The 26,934-nt window shown below is 38.7% G+C and overlaps 1 protein-coding gene across 5 annotated transcripts in view; it reads left to right on the top strand.

The window, feature by feature from the left end:
* Nucleotides 1-26,934, top strand: part of ADAMTSL3 (ADAMTS like 3) — a 363,119-nt gene that overhangs the window by 115,119 nt on the left and 221,066 nt on the right. For all 5 annotated transcript variants that reach the window (XR_006344423.1, XM_043921943.1, XM_043921940.1 and 2 more), the window contains exon 4: nucleotides 5,306-5,433. Coding sequence is in view for 4 of the 5 variants with exons in the window: in XM_043921943.1 (XP_043777878.1) it covers nucleotides 5,306-5,433 (128 nt within the window). In the remaining variant the exon portion in view is untranslated. The remainder of the gene's footprint in view (nucleotides 1-5,305; nucleotides 5,434-26,934) is intronic.

Genomic DNA, 26,934 nt, shown 5'->3' with positions numbered 1-26,934 from the left:
ATCTTTCTGCCTCCTCATGCTTGATGATGGTGATTGGTTTTTGTTTCATATTTTTATTGTAATGTTAAACTGTGTTCACAGATTCCAAGTCTGATTAGTTGGCTGCTTACTTGGCAATAGGGTCTGCTTACTATTGTAAAAAAGCAGAAATGTGCATGTGGAATTCTGTAAGATGAGGGAGCTGTGTCTAGCATGTTTATCAGAGACTTGGGTGGAGCATGGAAACTGCAAAGCTGAGCAACGTGACTTGTCGATGGGGTGACAGGATCAGGGTTCAAACAGATCTCAGCAGGCTGGTATTCTGGGCCAAAACCAACAAGAGGAAATTCAGTAGCGATTAATGTTAAGTCTTGTCTAAGTTAAGATGGGGGAGAGCTGGCTCTCCTGTCATTGTTTGGAGAAAAAAAGACATTATTTTGAAGAACAATAGCTAGCTTATACTTATTGAGACATTCTGGCTTCCCTGGTGGTTCAGACAGTAAAGAATCTGTCTGCAATGTGGGAGACCCAAGTTCGATCCCTGAGTCCGGAAGATCCCCTGGAAAAGGGAATGGCTACCCACTCCACTGTTATTGCCTGGAGAATCCTATGGACAGAGGAGCCTGGTAGGCCACAGTCCTTGGGGTCACAAAGAATAGGACACAACTGAGTGACATTGGGTGAGAGAGCGATTGAGACAGTCACTTATTACCTTTACTGAGATGTTGTGTGATACAGTCTATATAGACGGTATTTTATTTAAATACTATTGGGAGTAAATTTATCTCTATTTTTCAATGAGTTTTAGAAAGGCTAAGAAGGCTATGACTTTTAACCAGAGTCTTACAACTTTTAACCATTATGCAATACTGCCTCCATAATGAGATCCAATAAATGATGTGACTGGAAAAGGTAGGAAGAAAGGGGAAAGAAAGGAAGGGAGGGAAGGAGGAAGGAAGGGAGGAAGGGAAAGGGAGGGAGTAAAGGGAGATGGAAACTTAGATTTCATCAAAAGAAACGGGGATAATAGGGATACTGTGTAGTCTGTATTGTTCTTAGATAGCAATGTTATATTCTGGATGCTACATTTTAAAATAAAAAATGTGGAGGCTGCAGAGTATGCAGAGAGGAAACATTCCTGAGACAGCTGGGACAATTGAGGGTACCAGCTGGTTTGAGAAATCTCAAGAAGAGTTTTTCTATAGCAGAGGATGGAGACTCACCATCCACTGCTCTGGAAGGCTTAAAGTTCCAGAGAGGCAAGTTCTCTTTCACTATAAGGAAGAATACACACAAATATAAATGCTCAGAAATGACCCTGTGGCACTTTGTTCAGCTCCAAAAGAGATTTTGTTTTTCTAAATGTTTGTGTTATCATTATTATCATCATGCTGTTGGCATCAAATGGAAGAGATGAAAAGTGGGTATAAAACAGGGATGTCATTGCTACTCTTGGGAAAAGAAGATAGATGAGATGGGAATGAAGATTGGCTGGTAGGAAATAACAGTGGCATTTCAAAGCAAAATCTAACTGTCTTCATGGCCAGAGAGAGGAGAAGAACTTGAGGACCCCTTTGAGATGTCATTTTCTGTTTTCTTAGGGGAAAAATAATGTCATTGATTCAATCAGAGAAACCAAAGACCTGCCTTTATAACTTGCCTATTTTAGTTATTTTAGAATCAAGAAACTTTTTTTTTTGGTACGTATAGGTGGAGAAGTTATGAAAAGAAACTCTAAACTGAACAGATGGGACAGTGGGAATAAAAACAAATTAAAACAATATTGCAATGAACTCTGGACTTTCACTTTAAAATATATATGATGATTTTTTCAACTTTTCACATTCAACCTATCAGTATATCAAGTGACAAAATGAAAAATCAATTTCAGCTGTGTATATTTTAAATGTTTACCTAAAATGATTTGAACTCACCACCTAAAAGCCCAGATGAATGTATTAAACTGCTTATTGTATTTTTTAATGAATTAAAACTTTATTTTATATTACATTATAGACAGGACACAGTTCTGTGTGGTGACATTTGGTGTAGAAAATTGAACTGAACAGTGGTCTAATTAGAACAGTAAATAATATGGGTTTAATTAGCCCTTATCCCCGATGACAGACTTGATCAGTTGCCAGATATTTATTCTTTCCTTTCACTTGACTTTTGCTGAAATATTGCCTCTAGTAGGGCTGCTTACTGTGCTATAAATAGGTGACTTGGTAAGAAGCCAGGAAACCGACTGACCGGTGAGACATGGGTAAAAATTATTGGAAAACCTCCTCCTTGCTAGGAGTTGTTATTTCTTCACTTCACATTTGAAGGTCCTTTCTGCAGATCCCACTCTTAATTTTTTATTTATTTTTTTGGTTGGATGAGGTAACTTGGCCTAAAGGCTTAAGGAAATCTGTGTAATATCTAGTGGAGTCTCTTGCTACAGTTTATTAGATGTCAGGGTTTCCTGCATAAACTCTCCTGGTCTCTAACATAGGACTCACTTTTGAAGTCCTGTCTGACTTGAGCTTTTCTGTATGTCAACAGGATGTGGTTTTGTTTGTTTGCTTGCTTGTTTTCTATTAAAACATTAAAGTGTTGGCTTTACAAAAGAACTTTACAAAATGCAGAGAAACAAATAGAAAAGAAGTAAAATTGCTCAGCATCCTTCCACCTAGAGGTAGCAGCTGCTAACATTTTAATTAATCTCTGACTCTTTTCTCTGGACACCCCTCCCATAAAAGGTCTGATGCAAGCATGACAAAACATTCAATTTGATGAAGCCAGGTGGTACTAAAATGGGTGTTTGTTTTCTCCAAACTTCTATGGACATTCAGTGATTGCGTTTTAACCCCCAAATTTTTATTGCAGGCAGATTCTTTACCACTGAGCCACCTGGGAAGCCCCTTTAACCCCCAAATTTTTAAAGAGAAATGTCAAATCCACCGATTCTAGTACCACCTGGCTTCATCAAATTGAATGTTTTGTCATGTTTGCGTCAGATCTTTTATGGGGGGTGGGAGGAGAATAAAACATTCCTTTGGCACTCCTTTTATGTGTTTCCCCAACAGCCTTCACTCCTCATCTTGTTCCCTCCATCCTTAGAGACATCTTGGTGGTTTTCTTCCAGCCCATATGCTTGTGCTTTTATTGCTGCATTTTCGTGTGGATATTCATATTTGTTGGTGGTGTTTAGTCACTAAGTCATGTCTGACTCTTTGCAACTGCATGGACTGTAGCCTGCCAGGCTCTGTCTATGGGATTTACCAGGCAAGACTGTTGGAATGAATTGCCATGCCTACTCCAGGGGATATTTCTAAGCCAGGGATCGAACCTGCGTCTCTTATGTCTCCTGGATTCGGAGGCAAATTCTTTACCTCTGAGCCACCTAGGAAGCCTGGATATTCACATACTTATCCCGTTATTTATAGGTGAGATAGAAAATGCTGTGTGTGTTTCCATTTTCATGTAATTAAATCTGTTAGTCTTTTCCTTTAGGAATTCTACCTTGGTTGATATATGTAGGACAATCTTTGTTACATCAAGTCTGTGTGACTTTTAGTCTATAACTTTTTTACTATTTTACACTTTCCACATTTGAAATATTGATTTCTGGAATATATCTGAATTAGTTTTGGTGTATCTTGTGAAGAAGTTATCTATGGTTTTCTTTTAAACCATTCATCACACTGGCTTGTGGTTCTACACTATGTCCTTATACTTGGGTCTGTTTCTGGGCTTCTTAAGAAAATGTAATAGATATGAATGCTTATTGCTATGCCAGTTCTATACTCTTTTAATTGAGGCAATTTCGTTCTAATTTCCCATCTTTTACAGTTTTTTGTTGGCTCTTATAGACATTTACTCCACTGGTTGAACTTTAGAATCATTTGTTAAGGTCCAGAAAACCCCCTTTTGGGATTTTGACTGGAGTTGTTATGAATTTATAGATGAATTTGGAGAGAATTAACGTTTTGCAGTACTGAGTCCAGCTATTTAGGACTATGGTATGTTTCTCCATTTCTTTGAGTCTGCTTTAGTCCTCTGTAAAGTTTTGTAGTTTTATTTAAGTAATACACACCATTTCTATTCATTCCTATGTGCATGTGTGCTCAGTCACTCAGTTGTATCTGACTCTTTACCACCCCATGTGCTGTAGCCCACCTGGTGCCCGTGTCCATGGGAGTTCCCAGGCAAGAATACTGGAGTGGGTTGCCGTTTCCTTCTCCAGGGTAACTTCCTGACCAAGGGATTGAACCCATGTCTCTTACATTCCCTGCACTGGCAGATGGATTGTTTACCATTGAGCCTATATCCATCTATATATTTAAAATTTTTTAAACTCTCCCAGTTCTCTTTTCTCTAACGTATCTTGATATAAGGGCTTCCCTGGTGGTTCAGATAGTAAAGAATCTGCCTGAAATGCAGAAGACCTGCGTTCGATCCCTGGGGCAGAGAGATCCCCTAGAGGAGGAAATGGCAACTCATTCCAGTATTCTTGCCTGGAGAATCCCATGGACAGAGGAGCCTGGTGGGCTACAGTCCATGGGGTTGTAAAGAGTCAGACATGACTGAGCAACTAACACACACACACACACACATACATACACACACACACACTATATTGATATAAATCAATGGTAGCAAGTCCAGAAAACAAATTAAACCAACTGTATTCATAATTGAACTTTCTCTATTTTCTTGGACCCTGAAGCTTTTGCCTTCTTGGGGTAGAACCTCTCTCAGGAGGTGAGAATGCCTTAGGTACAAGCTAGGACCCTGCTATGAAGTTATAAAACAAATTAATAATAATAAATATTATTTTTAATATTTAGCCAATGTATTTAAATGTTGAAATGATAAAATATCACATTTAAAACTGAGCTGGGAAGCCATCTGGATAAAACCCTCATAAGTGGAAAGGTACTCATGTGCCTCTAGTTTCCATATAAAACTATCTTATGTGTGGGACTCCCTTGGTGGCCCAGTGGCTAAGACTCTGTGCTCCCAATGCAGTGAGCCCCGGTTCAATCCCTGGTCAGGGAACTAGATCCTGCATGCCACAACTAAGAGTCCACATGCCCCAGTGAAGATCGAAGATCCCGTGTACCAGCAGTTAAGACCCAGTGCAGCCAAATAAATAAATATTTTTTTTAAAAAACCCCAGCTTATTGTGTGTGTTTGATGTAACCACTCTGAAGGAAAGCACTTTCAGGCAACTTTAGTGTTTGTGAACAGCTTAGACTCAGACTCTGGAAAAACTAGGAAAGCCTTTGGGATATCTCTAGCATTTTGTCTACAATATACTGTGCTTTCCACTTTCCAGACCTCAAGAAACACTCGTTCAGATGAAGAGAAAGATAGCAACTGGGATGCTTGGGGAGACTGGAGTGACTGCTCGAGGACTTGCGGGGGAGGAGCCTCATATTCTCTGCGGAGATGTTTGACTGGCAGGTAGGTGGCAGCTTTATCTACTCTTCTCCGTGGGACATCAGCGCCTTTGGATGGGTGGCGTTGGGAAGACAACTTGGCTTCATGGCTTTAGGAAGTACTGTGGTTGTGGTATAACATCTACAATGTCTAAATATTTGGTGGCTTCCCTGGTGGCTCAGACGGTAAAGAATCTGCCTGCAATGCAGGAGACCTGGGTTTGATCCCTGGTCAGGAAGATGCCCTGAAATAGGAAATGGCAACCTGCTCCAGTATTCCTGCCTGAAGAATTCCATGGACAGAGGAGCCTGGCGGGCTACCATCTGTGGGGTCCCAAAGAGTTGGAAGTGACTGACACTTTCACTTTCAGATAGGAAAAGAGTGGGGTTTATTTGTGTTTGTCTTTTACTTTTTAAAAGTGGTGTGTACCTCCCTAATCACCAACTAAATATAAAAGCCAAACCCCATATATTAGAGCATTTTATATTTCCTTGGCATCATCCCTCATGCCTTGCCCCCGTAAAAAATATATCCTGTGATAAATGCCAAGGCAATAATTAGGGAAAACAGAGGGGATAAGACTACTTAATCTCAAAATTTTGATCAAGGTTCCATTTGAATCACTGGTATAAATGGTCTTTATTCAAATCAAGGATCGGTTAAACACCATAAATTCCACTTATCCACTGGCAAAAGAGATAAAGGCAAAATTAAAAAATAAAAATGGTATGTACTTGTATTTGTTAAAAAAGAATTAGAGGAATATATTAAGAACCATGAATGGGCATTTTCATCTTGTTGTCATACAACCAAAATGCTTCCATGCTTATTACTTTATTTAACAAGTGCTTTGATTTTGCCTAGAATATGATTTTTTCCAAGTGGTCTATCTCAGTGTGAATTTGTGTCTTCTCTCTCCTAACTGTGGTTGGCTGCTACTGGAAGGGCTTCAAGTTAGGAAGGGCAACTCTTCAGCCTTTTCTGCCTTCTCTGTACTTACTCAGAAAAAGAGATTTTGGCAAGAGGAGAGGAGGAGGAATAGAGTGCTGCCATGACTTGTGTGTGTGTGTGCTCAGCTGCTTGGTCGTGTCTGACTCTTTGTGACCCCATGCACTGTAGCCTGCCAAGCTCCTCTGTCCATGGGATTTCCCAGGGAAGAACTGGAATGGGTTGCCATTCCCTTCAGGGCTTCTTCCCAGCCCAATTATTAACCCTCATCTCTTGCATTGGCAGAAAGATTCTTTACCACTGAGTCACATGGGAAGTCCCTGCCATTAATTTAGGGAGCAGGTATTGATGCTATCTGGTTAGGAGTATTTAAAGCTACTTTTTATCTATTGTGAGCACTTTGATGGATTTCTCTGAGATGTTATCTCCTCCTTCCCCACCACCCAATCCCTTGGGATCCTTTGCATGCAGTTCACTTGAGATGTGGTATTCGCAATCCTCTAACTTGGTAATGCTGCTCTTTCCTATTCTAGGACACCTAGACATGTCCCCACCGCTCCCTATTTATGTATACTCACCCCCTCAGCAGCTGTCCTGGTATGTTTGTTCCTAACACAACTCACACTGACTGTCTTGCATGCAGCCCGCATCTGGTTCATTGGAAACCCTCCTGTGAACTTTGCTAAAGAAACTCCCTAGTTCTAGGAGCCAATACAGCAACACTTTCTCTGCTTACACGGTCCACTGCAGCTGAGCTCTCAGCCCTTATGTATCTCAAGTGTGAATTAGATACCAACCAACTGCAAGAGCCACCTATTGAACTCTTCAGCTGGCATTCCCCAAATTTCTTCCTCTTGACTGGGGGTTAGCAGATTGAAGCCTTTGTCTCTTGTCTTTCTGTTACAGCAGACTGAGGCTTAGGCTCGCAGCATAGATTTCTCAAAAAAAATCTTCAGAAATCCTTATATACCCAAGTCTCCAGCTCCAAGATGTTTTTTATACCTTGGTGTGGGCAAGGAGTTTAACAATTGTGAATTAAACTAACACAGAGGGACTTCCCTGGTGGTCTAGTGGTTGAGTTCACCTTGCAATGTGGGGGATGTAGGTTCAATCCCTGGTTGGGGAACTGAGATCCCACATGCCATGGAGCAACTAAGTCTGTGTGCCACAACTACTGGCTCTCTCTCCAGAAACCCAGTTCCACAACTACAGAGTCTGTCCATTGCAGCAAAAGATCCCACATGGCGCAATGAAGATCCTGCAGGCCGCAACTAAGACCCAACACAGCCAAATGAATAAGTGAAAAAAATAAACTAGCACAGAACTTGCCCTCATGGTTCTTATAGTCTAGAGGAACAAACAATAGACAAGTATGTAATCAAATTATATGAAATTAACATTTTGTCAAGGGGGTAAATAATGCCAACACAGGGAAGGCCTCTGTACTGAGAGTCTCTTTTTGAGACTCGACTGCTTAGAGGATGTGGATTATATGAGGATGGAGGGTAATGGGCCATAACATCCAGATACTGGAGCCAGCATATGTAAAGTTTCTGGAGCAGGAAATGAAAAGAGGCTTTTATTCCTAAAAAGGAAATAGGGAAAAAGCAGAAAGGGCCAATGTTGAAGAAGGAGGTAGATTAGTAGACTGTGGAAAAGAATCTCAGATTTTTGGATTTCAAATACTAGGAAACTGTCCAAAAAGAAAAAGCATATTTGGAACTGATATAGGTTGTCAATATTTTATTTGGTCAAATAAAGGCAAAAATAAAAACAAATAAAAAATGCAACTATGGTCCACTATCACAGGCTTTTCAAGAAAGAATTACAATCAGAATTTTTGCATTTAAGCATTAAAAAGTAGACATAATCTTAGATTAAAAGACTTGCCTTTAAATTGAATTCATATAGGTTTATAAAAATCTACTTTTTTGTCCTTATTTGTCTCACTTCACTTTGGACCATGCTTTGGATGTAATAAAACTATCACAGATATCAGCAGTCTAATGATGGGTAATTTAGAACCAGAAGTGAAAGTTGCTCAGTTGCGTCCAACTCTTTGCAACCCTATGGACTATACAGTCCATGAAACTCTCCAGGCCAGAATACTGGCGTGGGTAGCCTTTCCCTTCTCTGGGGGATCTTTCCAACCCAGGGATCAAACCAAGGTCTCTGGCACTGCAGGCAGATTCTTAGCCAGCTGAGCCACCAGGGGAGCCCAGGAACCAGAAACTGAGAAGTAAAAAGTATTCATGGACTTAGAACTTGAGACTGCCAGATCCCTGAAGGCAGTGATATGCAGAAAATGACTTTATCTGAGTCATATTTTTTATCCAGGCATTTACCAGTTTTTAAGCAGTAAGAGGCAGAGAAGTCAAGCAGAAAGCAGCTTCTAAGAGGCTGAGAAACTGACCAGATTTATTGGCAGTTTCATAGTTCTAGGACATAAAAATTGGAATTCAAAACTATGGTAAACACCTCAGGTGATAGTTTGTATCCTTGAAAGGCTATTCCCTAGGAGAAAGGGAAATCTAATCCTAAATAGACTAGATATTACGAAGACTGAAACCCAGTCTTAATTAATTCAACCCTAATTTGAATAATGAAATTTGTTGCTGTTTCAACTGCCTCCAGGAAGCTTAAAAAAACACCCTAGAGGAAGATGACACCAACAAGAAAGTATACAAATTTTTATAGATTATGCCAATAATTCAATAAAACATTACCAGTCTTACCAGGGGACAAGAACAAGAGGAAAATCAGATGATAGAAATAGGTACTAGAGTTAGAAATAGGTATTAGGACCTGTGTATCAAAAAAACAAAACAAAACCCTTGTAATAAGTATTTACAAAAATAGATGGCAGGATATAGGATTTCACCAAAGAACTGGAATCCATAAAATGGAATTGTATGGGAATTTGAGAATAGAAGCAAATGATAACTAAAATCATGAACTAAACAGACGGCCATAATAGCAGATTAGAAACAGCAGAAGAAAGTATAGATTTGTAGAAATATCCAGGCTAAATTACACAGGGAAAATGAACAAAAATAGAATAAGGATGAAAAGGTATGGATATAAGATGAAAAGGTCTAAACCATGTATAATTGGAGTCCTAAAAGGAAAAGTGAGATAGACAACAGGGTATAAGCACTGTTTGAAGAGGTAGGGGTGTGTGTGTGTGTGTGTGTGTGTGTGTGTGTGTGTGTGTGGGTGTGTGTGTGTGTGTGGGTGTGGGTGTGTGTGTGGGTGTGTGTGCGCGCATGCGTGTGGGCACATGCTCATTCAGTCTTGTCTGACTCATTGTGACCCCATGACTCTGGACTGTAGGCTTCTCTGTCTGTGGGATTTTCCAGGCAAGAATACTGGAGTGAGTTGCCATTTCCTCCTCCAGGGGATCTTCCTGACCCTGGGATCGAACCTGTGTCTCCTGCAAGCTTCTCTTTTGTGTAAGTGAATAGTATATTCGTGTACCATCCTTTAATTCAGTCTTATTCATATGTATATTGAAATTTCTGGCTTGTGTATAGCCTCTATGAATTTTTAGCTATGATGTAGAGATGTTAACCTATTAATATGCTTTGTTGGTTATTTCACTAGGCAGTTATAAGAGGGAGAGAGTTCAATATATGTGCTTGGATGACCTTCTCTACTTAAAATCTTTCATTCTTTCTTTTATTTTGCTGAACTTTACCTCTGGTAATTTCAAAATTGTATGTGTGTGTGTGTGTGTGTGTGTGTGTGTATATATATATATATATATATAATATATATATACATTGGATTGTAGCCCACCAGGCTCCTCTGTCCATAAGATTTTTCAGACAAGTATACTTGAGTGAGGTGCCATTTCATTCTCCAGGGGATCTTCCTGACCCAGAGATTGAACCCAAGTCTCCTGTGTCTCCTGCATTGCAGGCAGATTCTTTACTTACTGAGTCACCATTCTGTTTTTATATTTCTGATGATTAAATTTAAGATGCTTGAAAATCATACTTTAATAATTACTTTATAACTATCAATGCCAATAATAAAATACTAGTCTCTTTTTATTTGTAAGTCAATGCATGTTCTATGCTTTCCTTCTTCATTTCCACTCAGTGGGATTTTGTTATTATAACTTGGGATCTTATACCCAATTTCTTGGCAGCATTTATCCCCTTTTTATCTTTTCTTTCATAATCATATTTCAAACCATCACTGAAACTTAATTGAGTTTGGATACATATATTATTTCAATGTTCATTGTCAGTACTTTCAGTTCTTCTTTCTGAATCATCACTTTGTTGGCAGGGATATGTTTTGAGCTGTGCTTCTGGAATTTTAATGCACATATGAATCACCTAGGGATCTTGTTAAAATATAAACTTTGATTCAGTAGGTCTGGAGTGGGGCCCAGGAGTTTTCATTTCTAATGAATTCCCAGGTGATGTCAATGCTGCTTGTCTGTGGACCACACTTCAAGCAGTAAGACTTTATAGCTTTCTTAATTTCAGGAAAAAGTTGTGGGTCTTATACTTTATGAATCCTTCTATATCTGAAAATGTTTTTCTCTTGACTTCACACATAAACAGTGAATGGCTTATTTGGGCATGAAATTCCTGAGACACAAATTTTTCCTCTCAAGCCTCAGAAGTTTTTTCTTCACAAAGTTTGGCATACAATGTTGCTCATAGACCTCTCAGGCTGGCTCTTTTTTTATTTTTTTGGCTCTTTTTGGTAGTTTACTGCCTGGCTGCCTATGGAAGGCTTTATTTTTTCTCTCAAGAGTTTTACAATGTTGTTTCTATATATCAGTCTCTTATTTTTTCTTGGCACATGGTGGCCATTTTTGTTGTACAGATTTAGATCCTTTTTCATTATAGGAAAAGTTTTCTTCTATTATATCATTTACTGTTGGTTCTTGCCTTTTTGTTTTGTCCTCTTTTTCATGAATGCTAGTTATTTCTGTTCATCTGCTTTTACTCCAGCCACTTTCATCTATTTATTTTCCTGTGTGTTTGAGAATGATTTTCAAGATCCTTGCCACTTGAATTTTTTTTCTAATTTATTTTCTAATGATGTTTGAAAATACTGCTGTGGTGTATTTGTTACCTTACATTCTTTCCTTCATTTTTAAACACGGTCCTTCTTTGTGTATCTACTGTCTTAACCATCTGCATCTTGTCATGTATTCTTTTGTGTCTTTTTTAGTGTGATATCTGGCTAATTCTTACTTATTCTTCATGGTCATCTTCATTTAGGAAATCTATCTTGACATCTGAGTCTAACTTTGATGTTCCTCTCTTATGCTTCTCATTATTGGCAGGTAAGACTCCTTTTAGGGAAGGGACATTGACTTTACCACTCTAAGGTCTAACATCTAACATGTGATTAGAACTCAAACATTGTTACTTGAATGGGTAAATAAGTAAATGTGTGCTCACCTATCACTTCACACCTTTTGTCAGTGCTCTTCTTTCTGCCTGAAGCATCTTTTTTTCTCCTTTTGGTTGTTAACACATAGTTGACTTTGGAAACTCCTTTGAATCTCCATTTCTTCCTTAAAGCATTTGTTGGCAGTTTCTACCATTTTCTAGGTTATATGCAGTACTTCTGTGCTTCTATAGGATCTTGTGAATACGGTTTTATCAGAGTGTTTATTTTATTGTGTTTTAAAATTTTTTTTAAATAATTGAAACAAAATTTTAGGTGGTATACATGTATTTTTCCTCTCTGTGCTGTGCCCCACATTACCACTGGCATGTACTGGAAATTTAGTATATTTTATTCCATTAATAAATAGATGAATGAATTATTAAATCCCGGACTGATTTTAAAAAGCCTTCTTGATTATAGTATGGCTCTAAGGGATAGGTAAGAATGGGTAATTTTGTGAATAATATTGAAAACTATGTTAGAGATTATACAATTTTAACAAAAAGATATTTTTGTTTTAATTTTTATTTATAATTTTTAAAAAGTTGTATATGTATGTATTATTCAGATATTAGACTTACAGTTTTTCTCTTTGTCCATTTGCCCTACTTTCTGGGAGATTTACCTGAACTTACATTCCAGTTCTCTAGGTAGCTTCATTTTTCCTCTTTCTCTTTTTTTTTTCCTGAGATATTTTTTGTTCCTTAATTTATTATTTTTTAAAGCAATCTGTCCCTGGTTTTCAGATGCAGTATCTTCTCTTTTGTCTCTGAGCATATAGATAGAGTTGGCGGGGGGGGGGGGGGGTGGTTTTCTTTCCCTTGCATTGTCTCAATTCTTTTTGAATTACTGTTTTCTGTCTTGTTTATGTCATGATATTTCATGATAAAGACTTTTCTAAGATTTCTGGTGATCCTTGTTGGTTGTTGTTCATATTTAAGGAAAAGAGGTGTGAGCTTAATATTAAGGAGATGTGGCTGGTCTATCTCATTGCCTGATGATGTTTTTTAGGTATTTTTATTTGTGCTGCTCTGATTTCTCAGTCAAGGATCCCCTGATTGCAATATTCTAGGAGACAAGAGGTCCAACCAGTCCATCCTAAAGGAGATCAGTCCTGCGTGTTCATTGGAAGGACTGATGGTAAAGCTGAAACTCCAATACTTTGGCCACCTCATGCAAAGAGTTGACTCATTGAAAAGACCCTGATGCTGGGAGGGATTGGGGGCAGGAGGAGAAGGGGCAACAGTGGGTGAGATGGCTGGGTGGCATCACCGACTCGATGGACATGAGTTTGAGTAAACTCCAGGAGTTGGTGATGGACAGGGAGGCCTGGTGTGCTGGAATTCATGGGGTCACAAAGAGTCAGACATGACTGAGCGACTGAACTGAACTGAGGAGACAAGTGGGGCATAAAGCTGGGCCCAGGTTGATTTATAGATTCATTTCACTCAAAATTCTTGCAAAGTTTTATTTTTGTAAATTAAATAAGATTATTCTAAAATTTATATCAAAAGGTATAAGGCACAGAATACTTAAAACAATTTTGAAAAAAAAATAGAGTAAAAGGAATCAGTCCACCTGATGTAAGACTTACATAGCCAAAACTGTAGTATTAGTACCTAGATCAATGGGAGAAAATATTTACAAACCATGTATCTGATAAAGGACCAGGATTTATATTAAGAACAAAACAGTCAACAATTAAAACAAATAAAGAATCCAATTAGAAAATGAACAAAAGAGCTGAGCAGATATTTCACTAAAGAGGATACACACATGGTAAATAGGTACATGAAAATGGGCTTAATATCTCTAGCTGTTGCTGCTGCTGCTAAGTTGCTTCAGTTGTGTCCGACTCTGTGTGACCCCATAGACAGCAGCCCACCAGGCTCCGCCATCCCTGGGATTCTCCAGGCAAGAATACTGGAGTGGGTTGCCATTTCCTTCTCCAATGCAGGAAAGTGAAAAGTGAAAGTGAAATCGCCCAGTCGTGTCCAACTCTTAGCGACCCCATGGATTGCAGCCTACCAGGCTCCTCCGTCCATGGGATTTTCCAGGCAAGAACACTGGAGTGGGTTGCCATGTCCTTCTCCACTCTAGCTGTTAGGGAAATGCAAATTAAAGTCTCAATCCGACATTATTACATATGTATCAGAATAGCTTTTTTAAAAAAATAAAAAAATTGACAAAATGAAATGCTGGTAAGAATTCAGATAAACTGAATCACTCCTATACTGGGAGTGAGAATGTAAAACAGTATGGCCACAGGCAGTTTCTTAAAAAATTAAACATGTAACTACTGTATAACCCAGCAGTTGTATACCTAGGCATTTATCCCAGAGAAATGAAGACTTGTTTTCACATGGAAACCTGAATGTTTTTAGCAGCTTTACTCATAATATAAAAAAAAAAAAAAAAGAAAGAAAAGGAAACAACCCATATGCCCTTCAGTGGGTGAATAGGTAAACAAACTATAATATATCAATACCTTGGAATACTACACAGCAATAAAAAGAAATGAATCACTGATAGATGCAATGACCTGGATGACCATATAGTTATGTATTGTTTTTCACACATCATGAATATTTACCATTTCAAAGTCCCAAGGCTATGAGTATTTTGATAACTAAGAATATACTATACCAACTCAATCTGGAAGGTAAAAAATGTAATCCTGACTTTCTTAGCAACAAAAATTTCAGAAAGTACAAAAATGGCAACAGGCCTCTAGATAAAGATATTGGCAGAATTATGATTAAAACACTGCAGTATTAACTAAAATGCATAAACAGAATAATGTTTAGATAGTCTGAACTTGTCTAAAGACTGATGGGTACAGAACCCTTCTCTCTGTATGTTCTTCCCTGCCCCTGCTTCCCCACCACCCAATGAACTTACTTTTCTTGGAGAGTTTACTCAAGTTTAACAATCCCACTCCCCAAATACAACCAGTCCTATGAATTAACAGAAAAAATACTTAAAAGGTATTACTTTAACTCTACTTTCAACATAGGTTGTATACTTTTATACATCTAGAAAACCTAGATGTTTCAAATAAGGACTTGTTTGTCCACTGTATACACAGTAGTATTGAATAAACTACACATATGTAACAATGGTTATATTTGAAAGTGTCTTCTATGAAGGAATATTCTAGCCTAGAACCCTTCATTTCTCCCAATTCCTCCTATTTGCCATCCATCCAACAGTGGGCGGAGTACACTCACATATTTCACTTAGATGTGATTTACAATTTGCTTTTCAGAAGACAGCCTTTCAATGAATTATATCACAAAGTATACAAAACATATTAATTTATTAACTCCACTTTAATCATACATTGGGCTTCCCTTGTGGCTCAGCTGGTAAAGAACCTGCCTACAGTGTGGGAGACCTGGGTTCGATCCCTGGGTTGGGAAGATCCCCTGGAGAAGGGAAATGCTACCCACTCCAGTATTCTGGCCTGGAGAATTCCATGGACAGTCTGACTCCACACAGAGTCGGACATGGCTGAGCAACTTTCACTTCACTTTATCATACACTGGCAACCTCTTTAATATCTACAGACTAGCTGTTGTAAAATTGGGACCCATCTGTCCAGTACATACATAATATATACAGTAAAGGTAAATGAGATACATGTAGCACATAGAACAATGGATAATTTGAAAGGTTTCTAGTACACACTAGCAAAACATCTTTGCAATCTTCCCTCCTACCTTCTTCAACCCAATGGATAAGCACAGAGTGTACTGTTTAGAGAGGAGGTTTAACAAAGGTTTACAAAGACAGTGTTTCCCATCAGTTTTTTTTTTTTTTCCCAGTGGGTTTTGTCATACATTGATATGAATCAGCCATGGATTTACATGTATTCCCAATCCCGATCCCCCCTCCCACCTCCCTCTCCACCCGATTCCTCTGGGTCTTCCCAGTGCACCAGGCCGGAGCACTTGTCTCATGCATCCCACCTGGGCTGGTGATCTGTTTCACCATAGATAGTATACATGCTGTTCTTTTGAAATATCCCACCCTCACATTCTCCCACAAAGTTCAAAAGTCTGTTCTGTATTTCTGTGTCTCTTTTTCTGTTTTGCATATAGGGTTATCGTTATCACCTTTCTAAATTCCATATATATGTGTTAGTATGCTGTAATGTTCTTTATCTTTCTGGCTTACTTCACTCTGTATAATGGGCTCCAGCTTCATCCATCTCATTAGGACTGGTTCAAATGAATTCTTTTTAATGGCTGAGTAATATTCCATGGTGTATATGTACCACAGCTTCCTTATCCATTCATCTGCTGATGGGCATCTAGGTTGCTTCCATGTCCTGGCTATTATAAACAGTGCTGCTATGAACATTGGGGTGCACGTGTCTCTTTCAGATCTGGTTTCCTCAGTGTGTATGCCCAGAAGTGGGATTGCTGGGTCATATGGCAGTTCTATTTCCAGTTTTTTAAGAAATCTCCACACTGTTTTCCATAGCGGCTGTACTAGTTTGCATTCCCACCAACAGTGTAAGAGGGTTCCCTTTTCTCCACACCCTCTCCAGCATTTATTGCTTGTAGACTTTTGGATAGCAGCCATCCTGACTGGCGTGTAATGGTACCTCATTGTGGTTTTGATTTGCATTTCTCTGATAATGAGTGATGTTGAGCATCTTTTCATGTGTTTGTTAGCCATCTGTATGTCTTCTTTGGAGAAATGTCTGTTTAGTTCTTTGGCCCATTTTTTGATTGGGTCATTTATTTTTCTGGAATTGAGCTGCAGGAGTTGCTTGTATATTTTTGAGATTAATCCTTTGTCTGTTGCTTCATTTGCTATTATTTTCTCCCAATCTGAGGGCTGTCTTTTCACCTTGCTTATAGTTTCCTTTGTAGTGCAAAAGCTTTTAAGTTTCATTAGGTCCCATTTGTTTATTTTTGCTTTTATTTCCAATATTCTGGGAGGTGGGTCATAGAGGATCTTGCTGTGATTTATGTCGGAGAGTGTTTTGCCTATGTTCTCCTCTAGGAGTTTTATAGTTTCTGGTCTTACATTTAGATCTTTAATCCATTTTGAGGTTATTTTTGTGTATGGTGTTAGAAAGTGTTCTAGTTTCATTCTTTTACAAGTGGTTGACCAGTTTTCCCAGCACCACTTGTTAAAGAGGTTGTCTTTTTTCCATTGTATATCCTTGCCTCCTTTGTCAAAGATAAGGTGTCCATAGGTTCGTGGATTTATCTCTGGGCTTTCTATTCTGTTCCATTGATCTATATTTCTGTCTTTGTGCCAGTACCATACTGTCTTGATGACTGTGGCTTTGTAGTAGAGTCTGAAGTCAGGCAGGTTGATTCCTCCAGTTCCATTCTTCTTTCTCAAGATTATTTTGGCTATTCGAGGTTTTTTGTATTTCCATACAAATTGTGAAATTCTTTGGTCTAGTTCTGTGAAAAATACCGTTGGTAGCTTGATAGGGATTGCATTGAATCTATAGACTGCTTTGGGTAGAATAGCCATTTTGACAATATTGATTCTTCCAATCCATGAACACGGTATGTTTCTCCATCTGTTTGTGTCCTCTTTGATTTCTTTCATCAGTGTTTTATAGTTTTCCATGTATAGGTCCTTTGTTTCTTTAGGTAGATATACTCCTAAGTATTTTATTCTTTTTGTTGCAATGGTGAATGGTATTGTTTCCTTAATTTCTCTTTCTGTTTTTTCATTGTTAGTATATAGGAATGCAAGGGATTTCTGTGTGTTAATTTTATATCCTGCAACTTTACTATATTCGTTGATTAGCTCTAGTAATTTTCTGGTAGAGTCTTTAGGGTTTTCTATATAGAGGATCATGTCATCTGCAAACAGTGAGAGTTTTACTTCTTCTTTTCCTATCTGGATTCCTTTTACTTCTTTTTCTGCTCTGATTGCTGTGGCCAAAACTTCCAACACTATGTTGAATAGTAGTGGTGAGAGTGGGCACCCTTGTCTTGTTCCTGATTTCAGGGGAAATGCCTTCAATTTTTCACCATTGAGGGTGATGCTTGCTGTGGGTTTGTCATATATAGCTTTTATTATGTTGAGGTATGTTCCTTCTATTCCTGCTTTTTGGAGAGTTTTAATCATAAATGAGTGTTGAATTTTGTCAAAGGCTTTCTCTGCATCTATTGAGATAATCATATGGTTTTTATCTTTCAATTTGTTAATGTGGTGTATTACATTGATTGATTTGCGGATATTAAAGAATCCTTGCATTCCTGGGATAAAGCCCACTTGGTCATGGTGTATGATTTTTTTAATATGTTGTTGGATTCTGTTTGCTAGAATTTTGTTAAGGATTTTTGCATCTATGTTCATCAGTGATATTGGCCTGTAGTTTTCTTTTTTTGTGGCATCTTTGTCTGGTTTTGGAATTAGGGTGATGGTGGCCTCATAGAATGAGTTTGGAAGCTTACCTTCATCTGAAATTTTCTGGAAGAGTTTGAGTAAGATAGGTGTTAGCTCCTCTCTAAATTTTTGGTAGAATTCAGCTGTGAAGCCATCTGGTCCTGGGCTTTTGTTTGCTGGAAGATTTTTGATGACAGTTTCGATTTCCTTGCTTGTGATCCCATCAGTTTTTAAAAGCTATTTATAAGAAGCATTATTCTACTACTTCTACTTTTAAACACATTAAGCACTTCTAAATATCTAAAAGACTAGATATTGTCTTTTATTAGATACTTGTAAAAGTAGACTAGATACTTGTCCATTATGTACACAGCACTGCTAAATAAACTTTCACCCATCCAAGTCTTGAACAAGACAAGAAATAGTAATTATTTGGGGGCTTCTCCAGTAGTTCATCAGGTAAGGAATCCACCTGCAATGCAGGAGACATAGGAGATGTGGGTTTGATCCCTGGGTCAAGAAGATCCTCTGGAGGAGAAAGTGGCAACCCACTCCAGTTTTCTTGCCTGAAAAATCCCATGGACAGAGGAGCCTGTTGGGCTATAGTCCAAAGAGTCACAAAGAGTCGGACACGACTGAGCATGAGCATAAGAGAAGACACATAACAGTGCTTATCATCTAGGGTATCTTCTAAATATGACCAGTTTGGCTTGAACAATTCCCTCCCTCACTTCCTCTCTCCACCACCAATCAAGTGGACAAGTACAGGCATATGTAATGCTTAGAGGCGACTGAACAAATTCACATCCAAAAGTCATTTACAGAAGACAAGCTGGCCTATGAACTTCCACACAATGTGTACAAAATGTGCTAATTTTATTTAAACTGTGCTAATTTTTTTTACTGACTACTTTGTCAGTCACTGGCAACCTCATTCACCCCCATCTTTCAACCAGTGCACAAATACAATGCAGTGTTCAAAGAGGTGGTTTGGCCACCCCCCTCAAACAACAATATTTCACAGGAATTTTAATAAAAAGATGTTTACAAAAGCAGAGACTTTGTTATTGTTTAGTCACTCAGTAGTGTCCGACTCTTTGTGACCCCATGGACTGCAGCATGCCAGGCTTCCCTGTCCTTCACAGAACACCTCCTGGAGTTTGCTCAAACTCATGTCCATTCAGTCGGTGATGCCATCCAACCATCTCATCCTCTGTCATCCCCTTCTCCTCCTGCCTTCAATCTGGAAACTAGATGTTGCAAAATTAGGACTCATTTATCCACTATATACACCACCAAACAAAATGCATATAACATACAGAAAATGGTTTGGTCTGAATATGTCCAGGTACGGACACACTAGCATATTACCTTTTGCAGTTCTTTCTCTCCCACCTCCTCCAAACTACAGAACAAATACAAACAACAATATACTTGCTCATGGAGGTGGTTTAACATTCAACACTCCCAAAGACAATAGTTCCTATGAATTTGAGCAAAAAGATATTTACAAATGATATTTTATGACTTCTACATTAAACTTATGTCAGGCACTTCTAAACATCTAAAGGGACTAGATGTTTCAAATAAGGACTTCATTTGTCCACTATATACAGAGCAGTCTTGAATAAACTGCACACATGAAACAGTTATAATCTGAAAATGTCTTCAAAATACAGGCATTCTAGCCTAAGACCAACCCCTTTCCCATCTCTCCCCCCTCCACCAACCCAGAGGGCAATAAAGCTCAATTTTTCAGAAGACGATCTTCCCTGGAAATTTTCACACAAAATGTACAAAATGTATTAACTTACTAACTCTATTTCTGTCCTCCACTAGCAATCTCTTTAACATCTAGAAAGACTAAATGTTGTAAATTAGGACTCACTTGTCCCTTATATAAACTATATACACAACAAAGTGAAATAAAATGCACAAACATAAAAAACACAGTGCTTAGTCTTGCCCCACTATAAACACTCAGGCACAGAGCTCTTTGCACTTCCTTCTTCCCCGGCTACCCCCAGTCGTCAACCAGTGCATAGATACAATGCAATGTTCAAAGAGGTGGTTTGGCCACCACCACCACCCCCAACAGTATTTCAAAGGAATTTTAACATAAAGATGTTTACAAAATGTCTTTTTACTACTTCTAGTTTTACTACTTCCATATATCAGGACTTCAGAACATTTAGAAAGACTGCTGCTGCTGCTGCTGCTAAGTCGCTTCAGTCGTGTCCGACTCTGTGCGACCCCATAGACGGCAGCTCACCAGGCTCCCCCGTCCCTGGGATTCTCCAGGCAAGGATACTGGAGTGGGTGCCATTGCCTTCTCCGTTAGAAAGACTAGATATTACCAAAAAGTACTTATTGTCAACTATATTTATACAGTGGTGAGGAATAAAACGCACACACAGAACAATGGTTATCATATGGAAATGTCTTCTAAGGATGGCCAGTCTGACCTAGAACCTGCTTTACTTCCTCAATATCATCCATTCCATGTCCTCTAACCCACTGGACAAATGTGGGCCTTGGGGGCTCCTGAGGTCGCTTCTAGAGATGGTCAAACAACTCCATTTAGAAAAGTCATTTCCAGAAGACATGTCTTTTCTATGGTTAAAAAAAAGGGGGGCATTTACAAGATAGGTGATTTTCTAACTTGACTTTATCATACTTCAGCAACCTCTTTGCATCTAGAAGGCCTAGATACAGTTTTCTTTTGAAAGGTTGAGGGGAAAGCTGAGAGCAGCTTTTTCATATTATAGACATAGGCCTTCTATAAATGGACAGTAAATCTTCCCAAAGGGCGATGGGCAGTTAACTATTGGCTGCATGCGATAAGTTATTCCATCATTTCTCTTAGTATCTTTCGATGTCAAGGACTTGGTAGAATCACCACCAACTGCCGAACCGTTCATTTCTACCCGTCACCCACCACGGCTCCGCTCACCTTCTGGGTCGTTAAAGCCTTTGTCAGCCCCCACGCGGTGAGCGGTCACCTCAGGTACCCGACACGCGCAGACCCTTGGCCTAAGCCCTGAAGCCTTGGGCCAAGAAACCCAGTGGTTGGTTAGCGAGATCCGGGCGCTGAGCGGCCGCCGCCATTAGGCTGCAGCGGTGAGGGTGAGGGTGAGGGTGAGGTTTGCTGCGGCTTCCAGTGGGTGGGGGTGGTGAGGGCTCTGAGGCCCCGCAAGACAGCCCAAGCTGGCCGAGTGAGTGCGCCCCCAGTTCACCTACCCACCAGGGGTCCCAGTTCGCCCGCCCGCAGGAGGTCCCGGCCTGCAGGCCCCTAATTCACCTGCCCACCGGAGGCCAGAGGACCTGGAGGGCGCCGGGTTGAAGGCCGCCATCCATTTTTCACCGTGCTCCCTGCGGGAACTGTGTATAATAGTCTTGAAATGCAAAGATTATGGACATGTAGAACAGATCAGTAATTGCCTGGTATTAAAGAAGAAGTGGGGGTGGGTGGAAAGAAGGTACGGACTATAGAAGACAATTTAAGGGATCCTTGTGATCCCTCAATACAAGAAGTGTTCTGTGTTGACTGAATTAACGTCAACCATACAGCAATTTAAAAATTGGTGGAGAAAGGATGAATATTCCATATGTGGGGTTCAAATATGATTATTAATATCCAAAGGGAAAATATTGGGAAATGTCAATCCATTAAAGAATAAATTCCAGGTGGGTTAAAATCTGCTTATGGAAAGCCAATCTTGAAAACATTTAGAAGAAGAATATATAGAATATCTGTATGATCTCTGGGTGAGCTTTGTGTCCTTAACTAAGACATGAAGGGCATAAGTTACAAAAGAAAATATTTATAAATTCAAGCAGACTAAGCAAACACCTTTGTATCATAAAAATATATACTATAGGGACCTACCCTGGTGGTGCAGTGGTTAAGACACTGCACTTCCACTGCATGGGGATGGGTTTGATCCTTGGTGAGGGAACTAGGATCCTGCATTCATGCCCTGTGTTGTGGCCAAAAAAAAGAAAAGCATGGGGTGGAAGAAAATCTTGATAATGAGTATAACCAATAAGGAATTAGCATATGAGATATTAAAATACAATAAAACAAAAGCAAACTAGTAGAAGAATGGGAAAAGGATACGAACAGGAAATTCACAGAAGGGGAACTTGTATAGTCTAAAACATGAAAATATTAACGTCACAAACAACAAAAATGCAAAAAATACAAAGTGAGATATTCCATATTCTTCAGACTGGGAAACTTTTCAGTTTAAAAATGCCGAGTATTGGCCTTGATATGTAAAAACAAAAATTTTTCTGCACTACTAATGGGAATGAAAATTGGTATTCACACTTTAAATGACAGTGTGTTATCTGGTACTAGTGAAGCTGTAAATGCCTACAATGGAACAGTCCCACTAGAGTATGTATCCTAAGAAAGTAGTGCAAATGTACCCTTTGTGGTTGTTGCTTAGTCACTCACTTGTATCTGACTCTTTGGACCGTAGCCTGCCAGGCTCCTCTGTCCATGGGATTTCCCAGGCAAGAATACTGGACTGGGTTTCCGTTTCCTTTGGGGATCTTCCTGACCCAGGGATAGAACCCATGTCTCCTGCATTGCAGGTGTATTCTTTACTGCTGAGCCTCCAGGGAAGCCCGCAAATGTAGTACCCTAAGTGACAGTGTAAGATTGGCCATTGCAGGACCAACATAAACCTTCATAGACTTTTAAGAAAATCAATCAATAAATAAAAAGGATTGATGAATTTGAGCTGTATTTATAAATTGGATTACTCTAGAGTCATAAAAATTGGTGGGTTAGAATTGGATCTATCAACATGAATATTTTCAGAAACAGTGTTGAGACAAAAAAAAATCACGCTGTGGAAGGTTATGTAAACTATGATGCCATTTACTTGATTACTTCTCACCAAGGGGCGGGAGGCAGGGGAATAGGATTGAGGAGGTTTGGCAGGGGGCTTCCACCAAATTTGTAATGACACGTTTCTTAAATCCTAAGAAAACTTTTAAGAAATGATGAAGCTTACTGGTGTAGACATGAATTTGCATCCTTCTGGCATTTTTTTGGACCTAAAATATTTCACAAATAATTGTAGGGACCACAGAACAGTTCTAGCCTAAATATTGCTACTGTATTTCAAGTCACCATTCTTGAATTAGTATTTTTTTTAGGACTTATGCAGTATTTTTTAGTCTGTTTATGTACACTTCTTAACCTATGTTTTAAAATTTACATTTGGTCCTGAGATTCTCCAAATTTTTTTCTTGCTCCCTGAGCTCATCCAATTTGAATACATATTTGAAAGTAGGGAAGATTCTTTACCAAATATAAGAAAAAAATGTTGAATGAGAGTGTAGTGTGTTCTGGGATGTTTACAGGATGACAAGTGTGTGGTGAGGGGATCTATGTTCTCAGCTTAGCTCCTGACACAAGGCCAGGCCTGTGATATACTCACTTTTTCCATGACTCTGATAAAACACAGGGGCAGTAACATTATTTCTCTCCGTAAAAATTAAATTAGATTATTTCAGAGGAAAGGCAGCAGGGTCATTAATAATTCTGTCATTCATGCTCCCCACCTTTTAGGCAGCCCCAAACCTTATGTATCCACTTGCATATTGAGACATTCAGTGTAATTTTGGAAGTATGCTGAGATTATTAAGAAGGAAATCTACTTCCCCTGGAAAGCTTATCAGGTCTCCTTATCCTTGAACAGCCTTAGAGACTCATTAAATTTTCATAAATATTGAGCTTTTGTGGTCAACTTTTCTTGGAAGAGGTATGCGGAGGTGGTTACATAAAAACCAACGGAAAGCTATCCCAAAGTTTTAGAAAGCATTTCAGTGCCTTCTCTTTTTGTCAGTGTCCTTTAAATTCATGATTTAAGAAAGGACATGAATGTGGCTATTTTGCTTATGTATTTCTTTGTGGATAAAGTTATTTCAGAATTTGATTACATTTAAATACACATAGTTCTTTTGCACTGTGGACCATATGCCAGCCAGAATGTCTCTTTTGCTTGCAGAAATTTGCAATTTGATATTCTAGTCAAGTGCCAACCATGGGAAAGACAAGTTTAAGTTAACTAAACTACTGTTTTAAAAAATTAATATATTTCTATTCTTGAAAACACATGCTTGTTAGTTTTTAAGACACTAGTATTTGAGTCAATATATCAGCAAATGAACACAATAAATTATAGTGCTATAAACTCCAGGGAAATTTTATTAATGTTTTTACTGTATCCTCATGTGGAATCAACATATGTTTTTTATATATTCATAAAATTTATGGCTTCAAAAATCTTCAATTTCAGGGTGTTATGAATGTTGTAATGGATAGAAAATACATAATTGTGAAATGATGTTCTTGAATTTTTATATACTCCTGATAACCATTAGCTCTTACAAATAATAATTAGAATGAAATTAAAAACTTGGAAGTCATATTTCTGTAGCTCAGCTGCTTTGAGCCAAAGGAATTATTTCCAGAATAAGCTGGCAGGTTCCTGCTTGGGGAATTAGAACTTCAGTGTCCTTAGCTTTAAAATAACTTGCATTTTACTTTATTCCTCTTCATAAAGTGGCCATTCATTTTCATGCTAAATTGTAACCAAAGCATGCCACATCAATAGAGGCCAGTCAGTGTAGGTTCAGCGTGTGTTCAGTTGGACAAAGTAAAGTAGGATGTGAAAAATGTCCACCAGATGCTTGAGTTTAAAAACCCTTACTACTGACTTATTAAGGGAACCAAGAGATAACCTTCCTGTATCCTTATATCCACATCCTAGTACATGATAGGTTCACCATGAAAAGTCACTGGAGAAGGAATGTGTCTAAAATGGTACTTTATATTTTGAGAATTCATGAAATAAAATGCTCTTTTTTCATATCACTTTGCTGCAGTTGTAGTGGGATTTTTAGTAGAGATACACTTACATTTTAGGTTTAGATTTTCAGGTCCAACATTCAAGATTCCAGTTAATGCCTCACAATTAGGATATAGCAGATGGCACTGGGGTATAGACCCAAACCATATGGTTATAACCAGTAGTTATGAGACATAACCATAGCTGCCACCAGGAAATAAGTGCTTTCCTTTCAGTGTTAAGTTTTTCAAAATTAGTTTTGTTTTTCATTTAAATCATTAAAATGAAACAATTACTAAAAATGCATCTGAAAAATTATTACTGAAATTCTAATACACTTTTTTAAAAAACTGTCATTCCTTGTAAGTTTCCGCAGTTTTTGTGTTCCCGTATTTAAATCAATTCAAATACAATCTTAAACCATGGTTTTATAATTTCCCTCCCTAATTTTGAAATTAGAATCAAAAGCATTCTAGGGTTATAAGTCATCATGATACAAGAAGATTTTGGTTATCACTTTATAAATAGCTGTGAAAAGAAGAGAACCAAAAAGCAAAGGAGAAAAGGAAAGATTTGAATGCAGAATTCCAAAGAATGGCAAGGAGAGAAAAGAAAGCCTTCCTCAGTGATCAATACAAAGAAATAGAGGAAAACAATAGAATGGGAAAGACTAGAGATCTCTTCAAGAAAATTAGAGCTACCAAGGGAACATTTCATGCAAAGATGGGCTCAATAAGGGACAGAAATGGTATGGACCTAACACAAGCAGAAGATATTAAGAAGAGGTGGCAAGAATACACTGAAGAACTGTATAGAAAAGATCTTCACAACCCAGATAATCATGATGGTGTGATCACTCACCTAGAGCCAGACATCCTGGAATGTGAAGTCAAGTGGGCCTTAGGAAGCATCACTACGAACAAAGCTAGTGGAGGTGATGGAATTCCAGTTGAGCTGTTTCAAATCCTAAAAGATGATGCTGTGAAAGTGCTACACTCAATATGACAGCAAATTTGGAAAACTCAGCAGTGGCCAAAGGACTGGAAAAGGTCAGTTTTCATTCCAGTCCCAAAGAAAGGCAATGCCAAAGAATGCTCAAACTACTGCACAATTGCACTCATCTCACACGCTAGTAAAGTAATGCTTAAAATTCTCCAAGCCAGGCTTCAGTACGTGAACCATGAACTTCCAGATGTTCAAGCTGGTTTTAGAAAAGGCAGAGGAACCAGAGATCAAATTGCCAACAACTGCTGGATCATTGAAAAAAACAAGAGAGTTCCAGAAAAACATCTATTTCTGCTTTATTGACTATGCCAAAGCATTTGACTGTGTGGATCACAATAAACTGTGAAAAATTCTGAAAGAGATGGGAATACCAGAGCACCTGACTGCCTCTTGAGAAATCTGTATGCGGGTCAGGAAGCAACAGTTAGGACTCGACATGGAACAACACATGGATGAAGCACAAGCTGAAATCAAGATTGCCGGGCGAAATATCAATAACCTCAGATATGCAGATGACACCACCCTTATGGCAGAAAGTGAAGAAGAACTAAAAAGCCTCTTGATGAAAGTGAAAGAGGAGAGTGAAAATGTTGGCTTAAAGCTCAACATTCAGAAAACTAAGATCATGTCATCCGGGCCCATCACTTCATCGCAAATAGATGGGGAAACAGTGGAAACAGTGGCTGACTTTATTTTTTGGGGCTCCAAAATCACTGCAGATGGTGATTGCAGTCATGAAATTAAAAGATGTTTACTCCTTGGAAGGAAAGTTATGACCAACCTAGATAGCATATTAAAAAGCAGAGATAATACTTTGTCAAGAAAGGTCCATCTAGTCAAGGCTGTGGCTTTTCCAGTAGTCATGTATGGATGTAAGAGTTGGACCATAAGGAAAACTGGGCACTGAATAATT

This window comes from Cervus elaphus, chromosome 13 (genome assembly GCF_910594005.1).
Source record: "Cervus elaphus chromosome 13, mCerEla1.1, whole genome shotgun sequence".
NCBI classification, from domain to species: Eukaryota; Metazoa; Chordata; class Mammalia; order Artiodactyla; family Cervidae; genus Cervus; species Cervus elaphus.
The sequence above is the reverse complement of the archived record's forward strand: the minus strand, read 5'-3'. Positions and strand labels throughout refer to the sequence as shown.